At 36.7% G+C, this 24662-nt stretch overlaps 1 protein-coding gene across 2 annotated transcripts in view; it reads right to left on the reverse strand.

Moving 5' to 3' along the window:
- The window catches only part of TOX3 (TOX high mobility group box family member 3), a 78080-nt gene that overhangs the window by 14949 nt on the left and 38469 nt on the right, over positions 1–24662 (reverse strand). For both annotated transcript variants that reach the window (XM_051629763.1, XM_051629762.1), the window contains exons 2-3: positions 9466–9531; positions 5377–5631 (exon numbers count right to left, since the gene is read on the reverse strand). In XM_051629763.1, the coding sequence (XP_051485723.1) occupies positions 5377–5631; positions 9466–9531 (321 nt within the window). The remainder of the gene's footprint in view (positions 1–5376; positions 5632–9465; positions 9532–24662) is intronic.

Consider the following 24662-nt stretch of genomic DNA (forward strand, 5'->3'; position numbering starts at 1 on the left):
AAATTATTAAAAGCAGTGGCAATAACAGCTACCATTTCTGCTGCCCAATGCAAACCAGACTAACACTGAGGGTCTAATCCACTGTAGTAATCAAAGAAAAAGCAAAAATAAGATCACTCTGAAGATAATCTCTATCTGTAGTAAGAACAGTTGTTACTTCTATAAATGTATAATTAAAATCTTCCAGAATTAGTTGTATGTTTTGTATTAAAGATTACGATAAATATGTTCATAACAATAACAAGGGCTTGTTTTAATAGACCATTCCAGGCGTTAAACACATTAATGACCCATGAAATAACTGTTTCATCTGCAACACATTAAACAATGTTGTTATAACATTGTATTAATTGAAAACCTACTCCATTCTCTCCAGATAAGAGATTACAGACTGGATAATAAAAGAGAGATTTACAAATAATTTTCTTTGTGAAGGAAAACTAAACATACAGATGAGAGGCACACAGTCTGGAGAGCAGTGAAATAACTAGGTTTTGCCAATTTTAAAGCAACATTTTAGCTTTTATTCTTGCAATCTACTTTTAATCTCTTAATTGAAAGTCAATTAGTAATTTGGGAATTTAAATGACTAAAAAAGATTTAGACCTTTAAGTAAAAGGCACCACTGTTTTGAAACATTAGTAATATTTGTCATATGCAGCCCTTAACAAGCTCAAATTTGCAACTCAGCTCTCTAAAGCCACATCATTGAGCTGATTATTTTAAAAAATCTCTTCTTGAAATAAAAGCAATAGTCACCATCAGCCTTCGATTTGAGCACAGTGCCACTCCTAAGTAGTAATGTAATTAAACACAAGCATATTCCACTATGAATTAGCCTTATCTGTGCAGAATTCTGAATGCACTGACAGCAATTGCAACACAGAAACTGGCTCAAATCTTCATCAAATATGGAATACATTTTCCCTAGCAGCATGAGTAATATGGCCAGTAATGTATGTAAAATTATCAGCCTGTTTTTGTAACATCTGTACTTTTTTGAATAAAAGAAAAAATCGGTCTGAAAAGAGACAATTATTTTACTGTCTGTTTCTTAGATATCAGAATGAGAATTTTGAAATTCATCAAAACTAACCTTCTGTTATGTACAACAGGCTAAGCTGAAAAGAATGTTAACAAGTTCAATTTTCATTCAATCAGCACTACTGCTCTCTGAAATGTTTCATTGCAGGAAAGAAATAAAAATAATCTATATGGTAATTATGAGGATGAATCCCCCAGTAACTTTCAGCTACATGAAAGGTCAGTTCTATTCAAGATATTTTATCAGTCCCCTGCACATACTCCTGTCCTGTCATTTTAAATCTGAACAGCATTTTATTTTCCCATTTACAGCTACCTGCAGAATTAAGTACTTAAGCCAAATAAGAAAAGAAAAAAAAGAAAAAAAAAAGAAAAAAAAGAAATGTTGAATGCTGGCAAAGGCTATAATAGCATGGAGATAAATCGTTCAGCTGCTCTCTCTCAAGCCTCTGGGGCTGCAGATTTTTCTTCTCCTGGTGCACTGTGGGTATTCAAAACTTGTTCAACATGATTTCATTTCATTTCAGGCACTGCCTGAGAAAACTAAATTACAGAATCAATCATACAGAAGGTCAGAGTGAGACTTCATTACAAGTATTGCATGCTTGCATGAATATCTTTCATTTATGACTGACCCAATATGTCACAATAGCTGTCTAGTAAAAATAATCCACTTTCTGAAATTGATGTACTACTGATGTCAATGCTACTCAGCAGGCTGGGCAGATTATAGAGAGGTGTTAAAAAAAGGAACCCTCAGGAGCACAAGTTGTAGTTTTATAGAATTGCCACAGTTTGCAGAATAATTTTTCTATGGTCAGGTCTACACAAAACAGAGCATTAACATAAAATATTGGGGGCTGATTTTTAATGAGGATATGACTGCTGATTTCAGCTTATTTACATTCAAGTATTTATAGGGATAATATTTGCATCATGTAAATCCATGTGTTCTTTGAAGTCAAATGTACATCAGCACTCCATTTTTCAGTGACTCATTTTTGAACGTCAGGATTTTATTTGCATATTATTAAAATACGAAAATTAATCCGACTTCCTTCATTTTGTCTCCTCTTTTTGTTGCTGTTGTCTGCTTTTAAATGTATAAAAATGCTGCTAAATAAGATAAATGTGTTGTGTTTGTTGCCTATAATAATGAAGCTAATCAGCATTGTGACAAATTGTCACTCTTTCCTTAGTATAATCAGTGTGCCTGAATCCAGGAAAGAACCCCACCTTCTTAATAGTATGAATGACTATTAACTCATCAATATGATCTTTTAATAATTGCTAGACTACATTTATTCTGAGAATAAATATCTTTCTTGCACCATGATTACTTTTTTCAATATAATAATATATAAATAATATATTAAAAAGATAATTATTTCCTTTTTTTTTTTTTTGTCTTCCTGTGGGAAATATGTGTGATACTTGCAGAAGTACTATGAGGTATCCAGCCAACTCCATACCCTAAGGGAGACACAGGAGAACCTTGACATAACCTATTTTTAACCATGCCTCTGGCAATTCTGCATTCAAGTTTATAGGTGAACATGTCAGGTAGTACATAGAAAAAAGTCAAAGACACACAGTATTAATCATAATTCTGTCCAAGCCCATTTTATTTTTTCAACATTTGTGATTTAAAATCTCGTGACATTTCTTCAAGGTGAAATTCTTCTACCAGACTTTTCAACAGGGTAGGAATACATTCATCTAAATTAAATATTGCTTACAGTAAAGCTCTCTAATGCTTCACTAGATAACCAATAAACTCAATGCAGTTTATATTAAAATAATTTAAGTTTGTATTCAGCTAAAGAAGCTTTAGTGATTAGCAATACACTGTTAATACAGCCTTTAAATAAGACTATTCTAGTATGGCTGGGTAAGAACATTGTTCTGTAAGTGTATACGAACATCATAATTATTTTACAACCCCATCTTTAGTTCTTTCAGATATAGTAAATTCAATTGACCATGAAATGAAATTTCATAGTCAAAATGCCTCCTTTACATTTTTTTTTATTGCTGCAATAAAGTTTTTATAGCTCCAAGGCAAGGTAATTCATGAAATGTCTAATTTAAAGATGAATTCTGATATTATTAATAAATATTTACCAGCTTAATAAAGTGCACATTTTTCACATAAAGTATGATATAATGTTTTCATTTTCTATTTTTGAAATACAGATTAACTGCCGGAAAATTTGAGTACTAAAGAGGGCTAGATGAGTTCAGGGGAAACCTATGCAAAAACCCTCTCTTAATTTTTTTAAACTTCCTGAAGCCACCCAGCAGTTATGAGCAGAAAAGATTACTGACTGAAATGCAATGGCAGGGGTCACTCTGTCTCACAGTATAAAACAAATTAAACAGTCGTGGAGAAGCATCTGACCCACGATCCTCCCTGTGTGGCTCCTCTGTATCAAATAATGCAATTCCTCATCAATTCTCTCCAGCAAAACTACACTCAACTTCCTGACTTACAGCTTTGAAGTGGGAGTCACCCTGGAAAATACCACTGCACTATTGGGATAAGGAAGCATGAGCTTTTCTAGCTCTTCTCTTTGACACAGACAGGAACAAATTCTTACCATCCAAGTCAGTGTAAACTACACAGTTAATGTGCACATTGCACAGACTAAGGGGGGATGAAAAGAAAGAAAAGATGCGAAGTTTCTTATCCAGTGGAAAAAGAGGTAAAAGAAGAGATATCTAGCCAGGAGGGCTCTTCTGGTTGGAACTGTTAAGGCAACAGGATTTACTCATGGAAGAATCACATTCAGTGAAAGGATGCAAAATTAAAAGGCAAAACTGGGTCAGGTTACAAACCCCTTGATAACACTGAGGGGGATACTCATACGTATCACACAGGACTGCTCCAGCCCACAATACTTGCTACATATTTCTGAGCAAGTTTCATTGGATTCAGTGCACACACACTCCATTGCTTCAGTTTGCAGTCATGACATTCCTTACTCTCAGGTTTTATTAACCTGATTGTTCTTTAGTAGTCTCCCCAACATAGGCAGTGCATACAAAATCCCATCCAAAATCAGATCTGAGGACTGTCATATCCTTCAAAGCCTGTTGTAGGCAGTCCCTGCTTTGTATCTAAGGCATTACTGAATTCTGTACCTCCTCAGCAATGAGCAGTTTGCACTTAATTCTGTATCTGTCCTAGCTACTCCTCGTGATCTCAAAGGAAGCACTAAGATTTGCAATGAAGCCAGCAGCCTGCAGAATTCTAGAGCAATATTTGTTGTCTATTGATTTGTAAATCTCTAATTTTCACTTGCAAGAATAATAAAAAAGAAAAATATTTACATGAAATCAGAACATGACAACACAATGACCTTTATTACAGTCCAGCAGTTAATCTGTTCTTTCACCGCAGAAGGTCCTATATAAAAAAACTAATCAGAAAAAATACAGTTGATGTAAAATATCTGCTTAAGCTAAACATTGACTTCAATATGCAATACAGAAACTACTGCTAATTGCAACCATTGAGTTTAAAATGCTAAGTATGATAAACTGACTCACAGCTGTGTCTCAGCACTGGGAGCAATAATGCTACTGCACAAAGCTTAGAGAAACCCAAGCAGGGAGATCCCCCAAAGCCAAAAGGGAAAATACAAGAAGAAAGTGGCAACTTCCTGCTATACCCTCCCACTGAGATCACAGCCATACGGTGCGTAGAGATTCTGGATAAGATTCCATGCAGCTTCAGTTTTGATTGCTCTAATTAACAGGATTGATCACTGGAATCAGCCCAAAAGTCTGTGTCACTCAAGCCCTTCCCCACACCCAGATCAGCCCTCCACCTCCACCTTGGCCAACATAATGGTCTTTCAACTTGGTGCCATCATCAACTGTTTTACACATTTTTGAACTTTAGCAGCCCTTGGGATGCACATGATGCCAATGATTATGGGCTTCCAAGCCCATTTGAAAAATTAAAATTCTATGTTAATAAAGCCTGGCTACTTCCTCACAAGAGATCTGTTCACACACAGTATAGTATTGCACTGTACACTAACAACCATGTTTATCTTCCTGAATCCACCAATATTAAACCCTTAACCATTTGCCAACTGCCTTAGGGAACTGAATAATAGCATCTCATTGTTGGCTGCGTAACACTGACAACACGTGTCATCACTCACACAGAATATGCCTGCACATAAGGCAGAACTATTGGCAAATGCTTGGTCAGGCTACAATACCAAGAAATCACACAGATCTTCTGAGAGGTCAATTAAAACTGATGGATGACACAAATCTACACTATTAGGCAACAGAAACACAAAGAACTGGACCTACCATATGCAATCCGTTGCTGTGGATGACGCCGTCTTGCTCCACAAGATTGCGTGATATTGTAATAGAGGGAAGATCCAAGCTCTGGGGGGGAAACTGAGGTGTAAATTCGGTTCCTTGTGCAGGCAGCTGGTCCGCAAGGCCCTGAAAGGGCAGCAGAATATCTGCCATCCCCAGTGCAGGGTCTGACTCGGGTGGGGGGGTAATGGGTGGGATTTCAAACTCCTCGTCCCCAAGGCTCGGCGTATGGAATGTCTGCTAGAAAAGGACAGGACAAGGCAAACCACGTTAGGACACACAGCTCTCAGCACCCACCCAAATGCAAACTCTATAGACAACAATGTTCTTAAGTTTTGTATAATTGAAGAGGTTTGTGGATCATTCTGATTAAAGATTTAAGTCTCATTATCATATGGCTTTAATGGAGTATCAGTATTAACAGTTTTTTAATGTGTGCTTAATTAGCAACATCTGTCTTTGTTGTTAGTCTGAATATCAGCTACATTGGATTTGGCTGTATAACAAATTGCCACTTTATTGATATGTTAGTAAAACAGCACAAACAGCTCACATTACTCTCATGCTTCCCGAAATACTGACAATTTTGTAGCACACACACAGAGCATTAATTCAGCACTGACCACATCTCTTGTTTGCTTTTTAGCCACTAATAAATATGAAATATTTTAATTCTGGTCTTTATTTCTTTTTGATCCCAAAAGCACAATGCCCCTTTTTAACAAGGGTTGCAATATGGAGATGAGACACACATAAAAGAGTGAGGGTGATTACAGCAGCTTCCAGTGCTTTCTGAAGCAAGCCAGCTTTGTTTGAACAGTAGGCTTGTTATGAACTAAACACCTGTTAAGATGCCTTGAGCAAAACATTTATTGCCAGTTATCTCCAGGGTTTGTGCATGTTTGTACGTGTGCATGGGTCTGTCAAAGATAATCTTTATTCAAGTAGAGTTTGTATCTGGCTTCAACATAGCTGACTTTTATTTGGGAAACAAACAAGCTATGCTTATTCAAATTTCCTGCAAGTTAAATGAACTTTCATATATTATTTCAGGTCCACTGCTACTTAATAAAAGAAATGCAGCACTTGAAATTAGGCCATTTTAAATGTACCCAAATCAGGACTGGCTTGATCAAACTGGGCAGTTGGCAATCCTAAAATAACTCATGTCTTGTTCTGGACATGCAAGGCTGCTCTGGGATTTGTTTGTTTGCATTAGTTCAGGATTCGAGTTGGAGGGGGGGTGGAATTATTTTATGTATTATTTACGTTGTTTGAAAGAGTGACTTAATGCCAGTTAATTTAAAAATTATATGTTCAGTGAAAGATCTCATTAACTGCTGCAAATTGTCATCCTTCAAACTGCTAATGATGATATAAATTAATAACCGCTTGAGAGAAGATGGAAAGTGAAACACAAGAAAAACCTTTGCTCGCATATAGAACCTGTCAGCTGTCATTATTGGTCTCACACCAGAAATGATGAGGTCCCAGGCTGCAGTACAGGCAGAGTCTGCTGAGACCCTGCCCATCTCGCTCCATCTGCAGGGCTGTAACTTCATTCCGAACGTGAGAGCTGGGCCTGGATTAGGGAGACGTTTGACTTGCCTGCTCTGTGCTACAAAAGGTGTGAGTTTGTCTTCTTGTGGACCTCTTAGTTCACAAACACAAAGGACAGATTGGCCAGGAGAAGTGTTTGGCTAATGAACATAACCCTATGGCTGCATTTGCAGTTATTTTGGCACTAATGTGGTCTAGTAACAGATGCAACTGTAATTTGTGACTCATTTGCTACCCCATTACTGCTTAATGAAATCTAACATATCACATTAACAATACGGATAAACACTCATTCTTGATATGTGGCATTTGGCTGTTTTCATTACCACTGTAATTAACACTTGAAATATTATTTCAATAAATATTTAAGGTGCTTTAAAATAGGTCGTAGTAATCATGACATAGAGACAGAAAATATAAAGCAAACATGCGGCTTGTAAGCCTGAACGTGCTCTAAGATTACACTCTTAAGGCATTATTTACAGGAATAAAATGAGCTCCCAGCCCAGCAGTGCTCAGGCCCAAAATAATTGTGAGAAAGCTGCATTCCTGATAACATAAAACCAGCATAATTAAATACATTTTAATGCAGCAATTGTAAACTCAGGTTCATGCTTTAATGGAACACTAACAATCATATTTTTATTTCTTGCTCAACAATAGGCTTCAGTGAAATTTGTATTATTTGACTAGGTTTGAACCTCTCTTTACTTGACATATTGATGAGATAGTAGCAGTTACAAGAACTGGATGTTTTCCCCATCTAACCAAATAACTCTAGGACTGCTGTATAAATATATAACACAGATAATAATACAATACTTAAATTTGATCATTCATCTTACTACTTATAGCTTACTATAAATGGGAGAGTAAATTGATGAATACCTTAACATTTTTAAAATGTGAATTTAATTCTCACAATATAACTTGTCCAAATATATATATATTTTTTAAAAAAGAACCAAGCACATAAGAGACCTAAGATTGAGGATAAGATAGATGTAATCTAAAAAGAAAGCAAGCCCCTTAGTGAAGTAGTCTTAAATCTAAATCACTGAGCTATTCAGTCTGTAAAAAGAGCTTGGATAGTATGCAATTTGGGATTGCAGAAAGGTGCTGTTATGACCAAAAGATGGTATAACATTTGTGGGATTTATCTTACCAATCACATCTTTTAGAGTTATTAACTTTTCAAATATTTATATCTTACACATTTTTTTTTTAAACTGTGTGCATGGTTAAATGCCATCTGTACTGAAATGTTTAAAACATTTGTTCCTTTTGATAAAAATGCAAATCTGGAGAACTGTTGTATCAACATATAACAGCCAATGTCTGACACGGTGAATTATCACAGCTGGAATTAAATTGTCTCTGAACAGCTGCTGGCAGCAGAGCTTTCATCAATGTTTGATTCAAATGTAGGAAAGAAATTCTACAGAAAGAAACATCATGTTGTCATTACAGATGGGGTTTGTGTTCATTATCACAAATAACACTGGAGCTAGTGCCAAACAATATTGCCTTATCTAAGCAGTCTTGCTGGGTAAAAAGAAATGGTGACCATTGTATAAATGATTCATAAAACACAACTCCTAATTCTAACCTTCATATTTATTGGTACACCTTTCTGCTTATTTTCTCCAAGATAGCTTTTAAAAAGTGCTCAAGAATACCTGCAACTGAATCACCTATACCACATAAAATCACAGCTGCCCAGTCTTCCAACCTTTACTTATGTTGAGAAGATCATTTATGGTGTGCACCCTATATAAATAATGAGGTTTTGTTCTCCATATTGCTGTGCACATTACTAGACAGTGCACTTACCATCCTTCCCTTTGGAATAAGAGCCGTTGGTTTTTAGTGATGAGCAAAAGGTGTTTCTTTCTGGAGATGGGGTCAGGATTAGTGTGTTGATAGTCTATGAACTGGCTGGGAGGTGGCACCACTGTAACAAATACACAGAGAGTGCAGTCTCCAGACCTCTCTTCTGTTTCCATTCTCAAAGGCAGTGATCAAATACATCACCTCCACAACCCAGTCAGCCTCCACCAGCCTGGTCCCTGGGTTTGTTCTGGATCCTGGTCAGAGTTTCCTTCACACAGCACCTACACTTCACACATCAAAGTCGGTTTGGGATTTCTAACTTACATCAGCATTGAGAGCCCAAATAAAAATGTTTGTATCTAGAACAGAAATTAGCACATTAGGTAAGCCTGATTTCGAAGTGTACACCTACTGTGCTTTTTGTTTCCTTCTGTTTATAATATTCTCATACATAAAGCAGATTTGTTTCTATTGACATGCTATGTAAGTAACAGCCATACGAACAGCTAAAGTGACTGGTAATGGAGAGCTGTCAGGTTATTTTCTTTCTCATTAAAGTCTTTATTTTGTGCTCCATAAAACACACAGAAATTCGGCACTTCACTCTTCATCCATTCAAAGTCTGTTAAATTATCACAGCAAACAGCAGAATATGAGCATAGAAAAAAAGAAAACCTCTACCTCATTTGCAGCAAGAAATGCATTATTTGCCTCTGCCATGTTCATGTAGCTGTTATTGTTTCCAAACTGAAAGAAAAATAAATATTTGGATTTCAATGCATGTCACGATTAACTGTTCTTCACTCCATCACTGCCACAGAAAAAAAAAAATGCAAAACCCAACAAAATCAAAGAAGTAAACTGACAAGATGTAATTTTGCAGATGTTCTTTTAAGTCTAAGAACTAGATAGCATTCAACATTATTATTATTATTATTATTATTATTATTATTATTATTATTATTATTATTATTATTATTATTATTAACTTTGCATCCCCAGCTCTGTACATGGAAGGTATCCCAGCTTTCTTTGTCCATGTAGCAAAGCCACCCCACAGACCAAGAGGTGACTTAGAAAATTAAGTGTGCATATACAAAGAGACTGTTATCCAGAAAAGACATTTCAACTCTACTGTACCTTTCCTGACATGCATTATAACATTTCTGCATGTGATGCTATGCTGACCAAGAGGGTCACTGCAGGTAGAAGGAGCTGGTGTATTACTATTACAAGATGACTCGGTTTTAAAGAGACGAGGGTCAATAAGGGGAAGAATTAGAATCTGCAGTGTTGTTCTTAAAATCCTATTCTTTCCACAAAATTAAAAAGCCAAACAATCCCCCTTTGTCTATCCTTCATTCCAGTTGAGCTCCCATGCCCCCAAGTGAACATTAACACCAGAGGATTTTGCAAATCAGAGAAACTGTATCACACTGAGGCCTTGAGATCTGCCCAGGGTGGAGTGGGCCGAGTGCCCACTTCCTCCCACTGAGGTGCACCTCCTCCCACACACAAGTGATCTAAAACACTCTTCTTGGATGCCAGAGCAATTTCCCTTAAATTCTCAAGTATGAACTCTGTGGAAGAAGATAGGTACTTTTTATTTTACAATCTGAGCATGGAATAGAAAGAGATTATCAGCATTTGGTTAACTGGCTCCCAGCGCCCCTTACCCCTTCAACAGGACTTCCAAAAGCAGGTAGCCTGGTAACAGTTTCTGCATGTGTTCCCAGAGCAGGTAGGCAGCTAGAGTCTTTGCTTGAAGGAACAGAGAGCACGTATGTCATGCAGCTACCACAAAAACACTAAATCACAGTCTTTCACATCTCTATTATCAGGCACAGTGCACTCTACAAAATAAGAGTATCAAATGAGAGAGAAGTCCCCGTGCTGTCCCTACAATGCCCTGCCACATCACTGCTGCTAAAGCCACACTAAGCATTCTGCTCTTAACTCAAATGTTCAAGTTCTGTAAAGCAATTTTTTTTCAGGAAGACTCTGTTTTATCTTGCCAAATCTTGGTGGACTTGTCCTCAAAACCACAAAAGCAAACACCACCACCACCAGCATAAGCTCTGCAACAAGTTCATGAGGATGGGTAACCATGTGCTTGCTGTACAGACTGCTCCTTCCAAGTGAGAAACTCTATTGCACTTTGAAGGCAGCTGAGCCTGTCCTGGAAGGAAAACTACTTGGCTCCAGCTCAATTCACAACTGCAGTTCATCGTGCCTGACTGTTTCTATCAGGGAAGTGTTTCAGACCCTGACACTCTTCAGTTCCGAGCATCCTAGAGCAGCAGAGGGGCCAGAGTGATCCTTTCAAGAAAGTCTGTTTCCCTGAAAACTCCAAAATCCATTTCTGAAAAAATAAAAAACAACCAACAAATAAACAAAAAAACCCAACACACAAAAAAGGAGGAAACTAAGGTGGCAGATGATGTAAAAAAAAGAAGATGGACACAAAGAACTGGAGCCTTGTGTACCTGATGAATTGTCTGACTGATGAAGCATCAACAAAATCAGAAGACAGTCACAGAATATGAGATGAGGTTCCTCATTCTGAAGTACAAAATCCCATTTGTGTACTTAGCAAGTTGAATCTTTCAACCTATAACATGTTAAGCAACAGAGGCCTTAACACAATATGTAGGCTGCCTCATAGCTATAAAAACTCTGTTATCCCCAGCTATGCAGATACTCAAGTAATGTCATCCATTTTTAAAAGCCCAGATGTCACCTATTCTTGGAGATTAAAAAATTCAAGTAAAATTGCACATTCAAATTACTGTTTTGGCACATGAGAATGTGTGTGTGTGGATTTGTTGCACAAAGACACAGTACTTCAGCTGAACAGCAAGAGAGACAGGAGAGATTTTGTTCATGTCAGTTAGTGGCAAACTAAGAAGGATTTGCATGAAAAACTCCAATGGCTCCAATAAAGCTGTTCTTTCTACAGTAACAAAAAAATAAATAAATTGGGTTTTCAAATTATACCTAAGTGTACAGGTACAATAGGCAAATATAGCTCTAAAATTGGATAAAAAAGTGAGAACAAACCCTATTCTATTTCAATGAGCTTAGCATCCTAGGGGCTCCAGTGCCTCAAAACAGAAATGCAGCTGATTTTTACCTTGAAGAGTAACATTTTACAGTGTTTCACACACAGCTACTGTTTTTCTGACCACCAACTAATTTTCTTCCTTTTTGTCTTATTAAAGAATAAAAAAGGGGAATGTGACAACATAATTTTCCATTTTATCAAGATCATGGGAGCAAATAACCTAATGAGGAATTTCAAATCTAAAAATTACAAGTAGGTATCCTTAGATTCATTCTGTTCTTGGGCTACAGTACTTAAGACCCTATTACATATGCCTCAGGCATTGATGTCAGAACCTGGCATTATTTGGGCTTTTGTTAGGGTGGCTCATAACTAATATTATTTACATTTATTTTTTGTCTCTGAATTAGAACTCCACTGAAGGCACACAACAATTGTCAGTGAGTATTTCTAAGATTAAACTTCCTTATTATCTAATAGTACCTATAACCACAAAAGAAAATAAAATGGTTATTATCTTAAGGACCTAAACAATTCAAAAAACAAATTAAGCTTAGAGTGAAATAAGAACTGGGTTAGAAATCCTCTTCTGAACAGTTAGTCTACGAATGTAATTACTGAAGAAACTACAGCTAATCAGCTGTGAATTGTATCCATTAATTAGTATTTGCCCTGGAGAAATGAGAAAAATCAGTAACAATGTTAACACTGCAATGCACTGATGAGTACTGAAACACAGGGCCCTCAGCATTTAGTCAAGCAGGTGGCTCCAATGGTCCAAGTAATTTAAAAAGCTCTCACCTGAAGTGCAGAGCTGGAATTACAAAGCACTTCTTGCATATCTTTGTATCTATATAAGGCTATAATTAATGGCTTTTAATTTAGAAACACTTTGTGATCAGCTGGGAACAGTTATAAATCATTCTAAATAGAACAAGAGGTTCTTGTCTATTTTAGTAAAATAATTTGGGAGAGGTGTTTTTTGTGAAATGACTGTTGTTGCAAGCCATGTTTTTTCTCCATTTATTTTCTAAAGGCCCCCCTTTCTCAGACTCCTCATAAACATCTCAGAGCATTACTGTAGTTGATAGCAGGCATTAAAAAATTATAGGTGAGATCCAGCAATTTGGTGTGCCCAGGTATACTCCTTCGGAGTCCTCCCTGTTGGATTTCCCAGGGACAGAAGGAGAGTAAGATGCAGCACCAAGTCCAGCTGTCTTTTTGTTTCCTGCTGCCATTGGGATGCCTTGCAAATTACTCAGCCATAGCAATTAGCAAGGTTTTGCATAAACTTTGACATCAAAAGATCTCAGAGCACTCTCACTCTGCAACTACAGAAGTATAAAATCTTTTCCATTTCCTTTGGCAACACAGATCACTGCATTATGAACTATTAACTTGTTTCCTTTGATTTCAGGAGTTGAACAAACTCCACCTGAAGTTTTGATAAATACGTTAAGCACAACCCACTGCCACAGCAAACAGATACCACACGTCTATGCTGATTTCATGAAATGGATTGCAAACAAACAAAACCTGTTCTGAACTTGTCATGAGTCACCGCTTTCATTCTTCATGCAAACCACTGCATTAAAATTGTGGGTTCAGTCCTCTACTCTTTTTATGTTGCAAGGGCACTTGAATCTTGGCCTTACTGAAATTCGTAAGAACTGACAAAGCCTGTAATGAGACAGACTGGATGTTTGCTTACTAATACCTTGTATAAAGAATGCCAAGAAAATATATTATTAAAAAAGCTTGTTGAAGCTCTTCTCTCAGCTTTGAGTCCCTGAAGCCCACCATCTCACTTATCGTTTCTAAGAAGGATGCATATTTGCAATGCTAAGGGAGAACTCTATCCCTTCCCCAATGCAAGCACTAATGAAGACCAAACCAACTCCTGCCCGGGACTGGGGATGTAAAAACTGTATCACTGCCCCACTCCCACCAACTGCAGAACAAGCCTCCTCAGCCAGAGGTTACAATACCTGTTTGTGAAGCAAAGCATTAGCCACTTGGAATCATCACAGCACTACACTACTTGGATTTTCAAGTTAGCCAAAATCAGCTGGTTATGGAAGCTGAGACTAATGAATGGTGGTTTTAAGAAACAAGTCTGATAGGAGGCACATCACAGAAAACCTTGGCAGTTTGGGATAAAAATCAGTGATGAAATGTTTCCACAGAGTCTGAATTCCTACTGAAAAAATAAAGCACTTCAAAAATCTTGACAGGCTAAATAGTAGCTACTGTCTGGGCTCTTCTACTGCAACTGTGATGAGTCAAAAGCCACAACAAGAAACAAAACAAGCAAAGGACAAGTTTACATCACAAAATCATAACAGTAAAAAAGCATTTAAAAGTCAAGCAAATAACTGATTTTGAATGTGTTACAGACATACAGAATAACATTTCGAACATTCAAATCAGTAGCATTACATATGCTACTGATTTTAATAGAAAATTATTTTACTTACAACCTTCAGATATTAGTATTTGTCACAATTTTCTACATTTCTCTCTTTAAATCAACTCAATTGTGGTGCACCTCTAATCTCAAGAGCATAAGAACACACACCCACTATTCATTTCCTAAAAAGTGCAAATACAGAAATACATAAGTAGCTTAAAACCAGACATAGAGAAGCCCAAAGTTTTATCTGAGCATCTCCATGAAAGAAAAACAAATGTTTAAAATTCTCACTGGCCTGATGCTGAGCTACTGCCTACAGAACTAGCTCTAAACTAGTTCTGTAACAGCACTACATACCCATTTGCATATGTATTTTAGATAGTTATACATCCAAATTCTGAGGCATCATTTCTGATGCCAGTTTATTGCGTATGGAAAAGAGTAGCCTCAACTGGTCACATTTCCAGAATTTCTGCAATAAAATTAGAAGTTGTATTTTTAAAATTATGGTCATAAATAAACCCATTCTTTTATGGTGTGAACATGCTCATATTTTTTTATATAGAATAATATCTACTTGCACAAATATATATTATGTCAAGGATCTCAGTTCTATCTTCGTATATGGCAAATTAATTCCTCTGAGGTTACACTATCCTTTCGAGTAAAAAGAAAGATAACGATCCCAAAAGATGTAATTACAGACCAAAACTAAATTACTTTGCAGGTCTAAGTACTGTATCTTAATAATTTCACCGGAGAACATCTTCACTGCATTTGGGCAGATTTGATTTTGCTGCCTGACCAATAATTACAGCTCTGGCAAATACAATGTCTGATAAGGACATCAATTAAGAATGAGCATTGTGTTATTTAAAAAAAAAAAATAAAAAAAAAAATTCATCATGTTCACAGCCTGTCTGATTGAATGAAATGCCAAATTAAATTAATGGAGATTGCTAAGTCTAGCTGGCTGGTGGGGAACCATGCAGAAAGTGGGGCAGCATAGACAATAAACTGTCTGTAATTAAAAGATGAGAAGCTGGACTAATGCTACTTCAGCCTGATTACTCCAAACAAAACAATATACACTAAAATTATTCTGGCAACAGGAGTAGATAGAGCAGGAGGAGGGCTGGGAGAGGGAGTTTTTCTTTTTTTTAATAGTATCAGCTATCATCATCTATGAACAGCAGCGTCCTCACCAGATGTACTAAATTAAACAGATTTTATTCTCATCAGAAAATACAGATTATTTTATCAATGAACGTAAAAAGAGAAGATGAGAATTCTCCAATCATTTCTGCTTTAGATGGATATCCAGCTAATCTCTACAGAGGTTTTACTTTTAAGTATGATGTGTTCATAGCAGGGGCAGAGTGTTCTTTTCAGGAAAAGCAAGTCTTTCACAATAGTTTCAATCCTTCATAAGCAGTAAATGGTATAGGTATTATTTTATAAAATACAAGTTTTTTATTTTATTTTATTTTTGCTATTAGAAACAATGATGCAGATTTTAGTAGTTGGTTTGTGGATGCAATATCACTAATGTTGTTAGGGATTCGTATTAGTCTAAGTGAACAAAACCTGAATTTTAAAACTTTTAAAACTTTGTAAATAAAGAAGCAACTTCATCTCAGAATGAATGCAAAATCCTATCCTTGATTTTGACACTACCCAGCTACCCATAGAAATCTCTGTAGTCCTCTGGCAGGATGCTAACATTTTGGAAGAAACAGCACACACTGCCAGATGCAAGAAATATTCTTTACCATAACCAGCCTGCAGCTATTGGAGGTTAAGGATTGAGTCACTGAGCATAAAGGAGATGAAGAGTTGGCTCAGATGCAATCAAAAGGCTGTCCAGTTGGGTCAGCCTTTGACTAAATGTCAGTAAGCAGATAATGTGTCCCAGTTACATCACAGACCAAACTGCCACGTGCATGTGGGCACAGGGGTATGGATACATGCACAGGGACAATGATTCTGCCAGAAAAAAAAAGAGAAAATCTGTGAAGACCACTAGGCAACATTTGTTATATATGTCAAGTTTATACTCAAGCCTTTCCATTCATATTCTTACAGCAGAATTTTGTTTAGCAATTATTATAGGATAGTACAATGAGGTTTCTGAGACAGATTACAGTATTATTATTATTCTTATTTTCAGTACACAATATATTCTGGAAGTGAGTTCACTTCCTGCTTGGTTTTGCCCACAAATTTTCTAGGAAAGATCTTCACGTATGTGTGAAAAAACTACCCAGGAAGTGTTGGTGGCTTCAGCCACCAGAACTTACTACATGGCAGTTATTTCTGTTTCTTCCAGACCAGGATTCTCTAACACACCATATTGGGATCATGCAATAATCAGGCTGAAAACAAAAGGACTTCCTGTAGGGCATTTTCACACCAGAAAACTAATTTGCTTAAGAACACCTCACTGATGAGTAACTAGCCAACAACAGACAGGAACACAAAATCTTAAAATAAATTTATCTAAGTACCTGGTTTTGCACTCACATTCCCAAGGCTGAATTCTAGACAAATGAATAATCCTGTTAGTAACTCATCAATTATTTAATCTGTACATAAGTATGTCTACCATCTTACATTTGACAGTCTTTTGATATTTAAAATCTTGATAGTCTTTAATACAGAGGGCCATTTAGATTCCAATATTTGGGTCTTAAACATCTGCCATACTAATTGTTACAGAAATGTTTATATACATGTGTCCATGCATATATGTGTGTATACACACACATTTTCTTCTCTTTGTGGAGAGCCAAAAAATACCTCAGTGGGATAAAACAATTGAACAATGTCCTAAAGAAAAACAGACATTTATATTTTATTCATATATCGTTAAATCTCCATCAGACACACTGGATGCAGCTAGTACAGATTTTAAAGTTTTAGGAAAGCAATTAGAATGAAAATATTTGAAGTTACTTCAAAAGCTTTCAGCCAGCAAATAAAAACTTTGACAATAACAATAAAAGCACTGACTTAATCTCTCTAATTCCAGCCAAACTTTTTAATAGGAACTCCTTCCATGAATTCCATGGCCAAATGCAGTAACTGAATGATATTTTGCCAAGTGTGATACTGTGTGAGTCCATTTTCAGATCTCTTAAGAAGGATGCAATATATAAAAGTTTATATGGAAGAAGTAATTTTGTATGAGTATGCACAGTATTATTATCATTTTGAGTGACAGTTAAGGCAATTCAATATGTGCCAGATTTGTAATGCTACTTATTCCATACTTAAATGCATAAATATGAAAAGGTGGTCCAACCTGCTGTCTTGGTCCTAATATTTATACAAGATTAAGATGTTATGAAATTAGTCTTGAAAATACTCTCCAAGACAAGCATACTGAATATTTTGCTGACAGATGTTCAAAGAGTTTCAGTTTACCAGTTTGGCTCTTTGTAGACAAGAATGGATCTTCCATCTGCCCATAATGCCTTCATGGAGACCCAGACATGGATTCTAGGTATATCACTGCATCCATCCACATCTGCTAAGACTACTTCTCTGCATGAGGCTAATACAAATATCAAACTTAGACCAACCCACCTAATTTCACATAAAAAGAAAGACTCCACAAGATCTGCAGATGTTACTTCAAAGAGTTCTGAAGAACATTCACTATCATCACTCCTTGTTGTTGCCTGAAGCTTGAAGTACAGCAGGAGAACAAACGTTAGGATAAACAAGTTCAGTAGCAAAGCCAAGAGAGGCCACTGTAGTTTAAGTATTTGTTTAAAAATATATTAATATTTTAAAAGTATGGTTTTTTTCTTTCCTTTCTAACCTAGAGTTGTTTGTGGTGATGAACTACAAAACTATTTTTGTGATCACTTTCTCTCATGAGCACTTACTCGTTCCTGGAATAAATGAGATTAGACATAAATGTCATGGAAGGAATATACAGCTAAAATGCAGAAAGATCTTACTAATATGGCTAGGTCTCCTGCTTATGTATTTTTTCTACAACTTCGTAGCAATTTGGATTCCACATTAGAAAAGTCTTCTCAAATAATGCAGTTTCACAGCATCCATTCAATGGATATCTTTTACAAGTTCCCTTTCTCTAAGCAGCTCAAATTATACATAAGCTCTTATTTCTGATGACATCAGAGGACAGATGGTGGTTAAATTATGCTTTTTCCACAACTGCTCTAAAAAACTGAAGAAAGGGTACAGCACAACTGCTCCCTTTCTATGGCCCTGTGAGAGGGTGGAAATCCTTCTATTCTCCATGACATTTAACAAATGGAAGATGATCAACAGCCTCAACATGTACAGACAGAACTGCAAAAAAAAACTTCAAGACAGACCCAAATCAAATCTGTGGGCCTGCTTCTGGGGCTGCCCCTCCAATCTACCTTCCACGCCCCTTCGGGCTGCGGTAGGACCACCCGTGCCAGCACCTCATGCCCCACTTGGGAACAGGAGACCTACAGCACACATGGGACCTAAAAGCCAGGGAGGTCCTGAGACATGGCATCACCATGCCATGCTCCCTCCTGCCCTAATACAACAAGGTCAACATTAATGTCCCTTCCTCAACTCCCCCTCAGCAGGGCTATACAACAACTCTGCACCTCTGTTTGAATATCCTTTTACCCCCAACAGTTTATTTTTATCTGCTGCAAGGGATATTTTACAGGTTTTTTTTTTTTTGTTTGTTGTTTTTGTGGTTTTTTTGTGGGTTTTTTTGGTTTTTTTTTTCAGAGGAAAAAGCATAAATACAGAACTGTTTTCACCATAGGAACATTCCTGTTTCACCTTCCTCTTCCAGGCATTAAGTTCATACAACCAAGGTGTTAATCATGTCTACCCTCTCCCCCCCCATTTATTTTATATAAACTGTCTAAGCATTGAATCTAAGCATTTCTTAACATAATGACAGCATTTTATTCGTTGAATCCCAAGAAATAGTTTCGTATTACTATATTCAAGATTACTGTAACATTTTCTCACACGAATTTAAAGTGATGTGATTATACTGCAATTGGGCTGTAAGTAGCTTTTCTTAGAATCTTATATCAAATTTCACTCACTCCAGTGAAAATTGTAAATTTCATTCTAGACTGATTCAGCCCTACTACACTCGCAAATTATATCAAGTTTTAAATATAAAATTGATAGAGAAAGGTTGTAGCAGACGTAGACATTTTATAATAATCATAATGGAGGATCAGTCAAGACACTTTCAGGCCAAAATCAGTACATGTATAAAATCTTGGATATCTCAGCTCTCAGTCATGTTGATACCATGGCTTCCTGCAATTTTTTTTCTGAAATTCAATAGTTTCCACTTTAGAAATACTAATCAGAAAAAAGAGCATTCTTTTAAAGTCTATATAAACTCTGCTTCATTATACGCAAGGCTGTATAAAGCAAGGCCTCCATTACAAAGACAGCCTGTAGGATATAACTGCTCCCATCACACATATATCCAAGTGGGAAAGAGAGAAGACACTCAGAAATACACCGGTTCCAGTGCTGGAGTCAGTGTGGTTACAGATGAAGCTCAGGGATTTCATACACTAACCTTGTAAGAACAGGGGTTGCATAAGAAAATGACAGACAGAAATAAGATCTGGAAATTTTCCTCCGATGAAGATGTTTGCCGACTTGGAAAAATTGTGTGTGTCAATATAATATAGATTATAGATGCATTACAGGCACAAACAGGCAACATAGCACATTTCTTCCTCCTGTTTCTTTATCTCATCAACCTTAAACGTGGAGCATTTTTCCACTATTTTTATTTGGGGCTGGATTACAAATCCCACAGCAGGGAGGCCTCTGGAGAGTCTTCTGCAACAACTAACTTTATTTAAACATGCAAGATTGAATTTGGTGCAATGCTCTGCAATAACAGTACAGGAGAATTAAATTTAAGAGTGAAAGAATCCCTCTTGCTAGCTTGTATTCCTAATTTATGCCACTGAGACTAATCAGGCTTAATTTATCTATCTTTAGCTTCCCACTGTTTCATTCCAACCTAAAGGCAACCTTTTGGGTAGCAGAAACTTGATTTTGTAGGTGAGTAACCTACTTTAATTGCATTTTCATCCATTACTACAGTCTAGCATTTTCTTCACTTAATTGGGTCACTGTATTTCTTCTTCTAAGTGGGCACAGAAATTACTTCTGATATTGATTGCAGCCCCTGAGGTTCTGTCAAGAGTTGAGGACACACAAAGGGTACACAGCAAATTCCATTTATGATGAGTGGAATGAGTAAGTTTTACTCAAAACCTTCACTCCCAGTTATATAAAAATAACAAACAAACAAAACAACAACAAAAAACCTCACAACAAAAAAAACAACACACAAACATACTAGTGTTAAAATACCAAAATCTCACATTAAGCAAATTAATGCCAGTTAAGATAAATCTGGTTGCTCTGTTTAAAATCTTATTTCGAATGCAACTAGACTGATAACCTCACGCATGAAGGGCTGGAAACGTCTAGCACCATATGAAAGGCCTCTCAAGTCTCCATGTGATCTTCAGCACTGATGTTTCAAAATACTAGCAACTAATTAATGTTAGAATTAAGTGCATATTAAAAAGCAGACCAGGCATCTCACTAATGCAATTTCTCCTCATAATTTTCAGATGAAAAAACTGTGTTTTTTAATATAAGATTAAAAATGGTAATAAAATCTCCCCTGAATAGTCAAGTACTACCCTTCACGTCTTGATGGAAACAAGCCTGAGCTTTGGTACTTACTTTTTTGAGTTTCTTTTCTTGAGTATAAGAGACACCAGATTCTAGTGGCATTTCTACTGCCAAGGTGTTCCACAGCCCACAACTCACACTCAGAAAATACTCTCCTATTTTAGTGGACTAAGACAATAAGGGGTCTTATGCTATTCACACCAAAGATGTGCAAGAACTTGAATACTTTCTCATTTAATTTAAAATAATCAGATGTAGCTTTAGTTTTACCTTAGACTAGATTTATGAATTAGCTGTAATCTCTTCATGAACTTTCTTTGTCTGAATGTTCAGAAACTAAGCAAGATATTCCTAGGAATACCTGTTAATTACAAGCTAGGGTAATTAGAGATCAAATGGGAAAAGTCATAAGCTTATAGTCACTTGTTTTTCTTTACCAGCTGATGGCATGATTGTGATCTGAGCTCTACAGAAACATTTCCTCAGGTATCTCTGAGACAGTATTTTTGATTCAGAAACCACCCTAATAGAACCAAATAGGACTTTGTGCCATTACCATGGGCTTCTGGCAGGCAGGTGCTTGCTACAACTAGCTGCAGACTTCTAGGAGTTCTTTCATTTTTATTTTATACCTTGAACATTATTCCATCCCACTCATAGAACAGAAAATTTCCCAGATACCAGAAATCTTTGCACAGCAGAAGTGAGACTTGGTCTCAGTACACTCTCTGGAAATCCCAAATATTCAGGATTGGTGTTTTTCCCAAACACCCAGGACCAAACCTGTCTCATTAATATATTGTATTTTGGACCACGTAATAACTTTGCCAAGTTTTACAACACAGAAAGGTTATGTTTCTGTGAAATCAAAGTTGTGTAAGAGTTGAGAAGTTCTAATCCCATGTCCAGTTGCGGTGAGCAAGTGAAATGATGCCAAGCCATGCAAGGGAACATGAAATGTGAGAATTTCTTTAGCTGTTCACAGTAAGAACATATCACAGGAAATCCACAAGGTTGGTTGCTTTATTGTCTGACAACACTGGGGAAATTTTGCTCCACCATAAAGCTTCTCAGTAATGTTTTCTACCTGAACTGGGAGATGCTGCACACTGTTAGCGTGAAGGCAAGAACAGAGGAACAGCACATGCTATTCTGGCAGCTCTCTTGCCACCAAAAGAGGAAAATACCAACCAAGGATGGAGAAATAACAAACTGATCACAGGAAAAAATTGATGGTATTATAAATATTACTTTACTTCATATGTATAAGAATCTACAGTAATTTCTGATATTTTTTGTCCAGTGATTTTTAGACTTAAAATACCCCAAATCCAAACCAAACCACCCTCAAGAGAATGGCTTTGCCTGTAATTGCTTTCCTGACCTGCCCTGGAATTATTACAACAGTTCTTCAATGAAAGAAATTTCCTTTGCTAATCAAAGTCAGATTGCTCAATATTTTCAAAACTTGTTTAGAAAAACAGAAAATTTAACTGTGAGAGAACCAAGTTGTCAAATATTGCCTGGTTTTGAGAGGAATAAAATTATATACAAGTGCTATAAAATGATGTACAAGTGCTGGGTACTAGGAAGCAGACAAAGGGTAGAAGAAAAGCCCATAGAAAGCTATACTAATAGAATGATTATCAGAGCAGGATAATATAAATTAGCTTAGCAGATAGGAAAAGATAAACTGAAAACTGTAAGAGAAAGGGATTAAAATAAACTTTGAGGAAAGATTAACACATAACAAAGGAGAGGCAATAAAAATTAAAAAAGAATTAGCAGTTTGTGATATCTGGTAAAACATTATTTTGAGAGCATCTAGAACATGGAATTTAAATTAACCTGATAATTTCAGACCACTAATTGTTCTAGAGAAAAAGATTTTTTTTTTCCTTTGTCTCCCAAGCAATCTTATTTTTTTGCTTTCCGAACAGCATGGAACAGCTGTCCATGTCCAGGCTCATATATGTCCATGGGAAACTCTGAGTAATATGCCATGATGACCCTTCACATATCTCTGTGCAAGACCTTCCTTACCACCACCACTGACAGATTACAAGTGACACAGGTATTTTTTCAGTGCTATAAACTCACCTTCATCCAACCATAGATACAAACCTCTGGTTATAAGAAACACCTCCACTTATATACATATATATATACACACACACACCACACACACATACCAAAACCCCCACAGCTCTCGTAAAATCAAAATGCAAACAATAATGTGTGTAAGGGTCACCTAGGATAAGCAGAAATCTGCAGTGGTACTTACCAGGAAGAAAAGGGTTATTATTTGCCAACATAAATCGGGCTGTACCATCTGATTCAGATGGTGGTGGTGGTTGTGTGCTATATGCCAGTAACTGGAATACCATCTGTAGCTAAACTAGCTACTATAAAAAAATAATAATAATGGGCTACAATTTTTCATGTCAACATGTATCATCTGCTGAGAGATGAAAATGTTTCTACCATGTTGTAATACTTCACCATGCACATGTGAAAGAGGGATAAGGAATGAGGGTACATGTATTGCTTACACTTCTGACATAGAGAAGTATACACTGAATGCTTTGTAAACAGAACACTAAATTGAAAGAATACCCCATCTCTGTAAATATGGCAGGTCTCTATAAACCCCTCCCCATTCTCAAATGCTAATTCCCTGTCTGTTGTGTTCACTCCTCCTACATTTTGTTCTGTGAATTAGGGGAAAAATTGAAGTCTCTTCATCCCCCTTGGAAGCACAAGCCATGCTGCTGGCTCAGTAACTTCTTTTTCAGAGATACAGAACAGTGTTCAGCCTGTGAATATCACAGTGCTTCAACCTCATTAATGGATTTTTTTTTTATCATCAGAATCTAAAAATGGCAATTTCACCCACCCTCCTCACACCAGAAGTTCCCAGGACATGTAAACTGAATCGTCAATATTTAGAATCATCATGAACAACAATGAGGGAGATTTACAGCATCTTCAGCCTCCACAAGATGGTTATATGCAGGATTCAATTTCAGCTATCAGCAGCAGTGGGAACCAAACTTAAGGACATTCCAGTGACTCAAAGTCATGATGTCAGTACTGCCACCTGCAGCCACAACATTCAGTGACCTCAAGTTCCAGAGATGATCTCACTGTGCATCATGATTCAAACCTCCACCCACTTATTTATTTATTCGGTCTATAATTCAGTACACTCTGCTTATGCTAATACAACTGTTTTTGAGACCCTACTGCAAAAATGAAACACTGAACTCATTAGGAATTGGGGACATAAATGCAATTAAAATTTCTTTTTCATCTAGGGCAGGAATGAGGAAGGGAGGAACTCCTTAAGCTAGCTGTAATGACAAACCTAGCACATTATGAAACTATATATTTCTTTACCAATAGAATTTGTCACATTTTCCGTAATCATCTTGCTGGCTACAGGGGACTTCATTGAAAAAGTGAGCTTTCATACAGAAGCTGAGTTATTAGAAAACTGACTTGGAAGGGACATGCTAGACACGTACAAATCTTATTTACTCATTGAGGTACATCAGATATTCTGTACACAACTCACTCCTGACTAAGGAATAAAATGAACACGACGTAATGGAAGCAGTGATGATTAAGATTTACACAACCAGTAGATAAATTACACTTTGCTGCCATGCACTATCACAAAGCTTA

This window comes from Apus apus, chromosome 11, assembly GCF_020740795.1.
Source record: "Apus apus isolate bApuApu2 chromosome 11, bApuApu2.pri.cur, whole genome shotgun sequence".
NCBI classification, from domain to species: Eukaryota; Metazoa; Chordata; class Aves; order Apodiformes; family Apodidae; genus Apus; species Apus apus.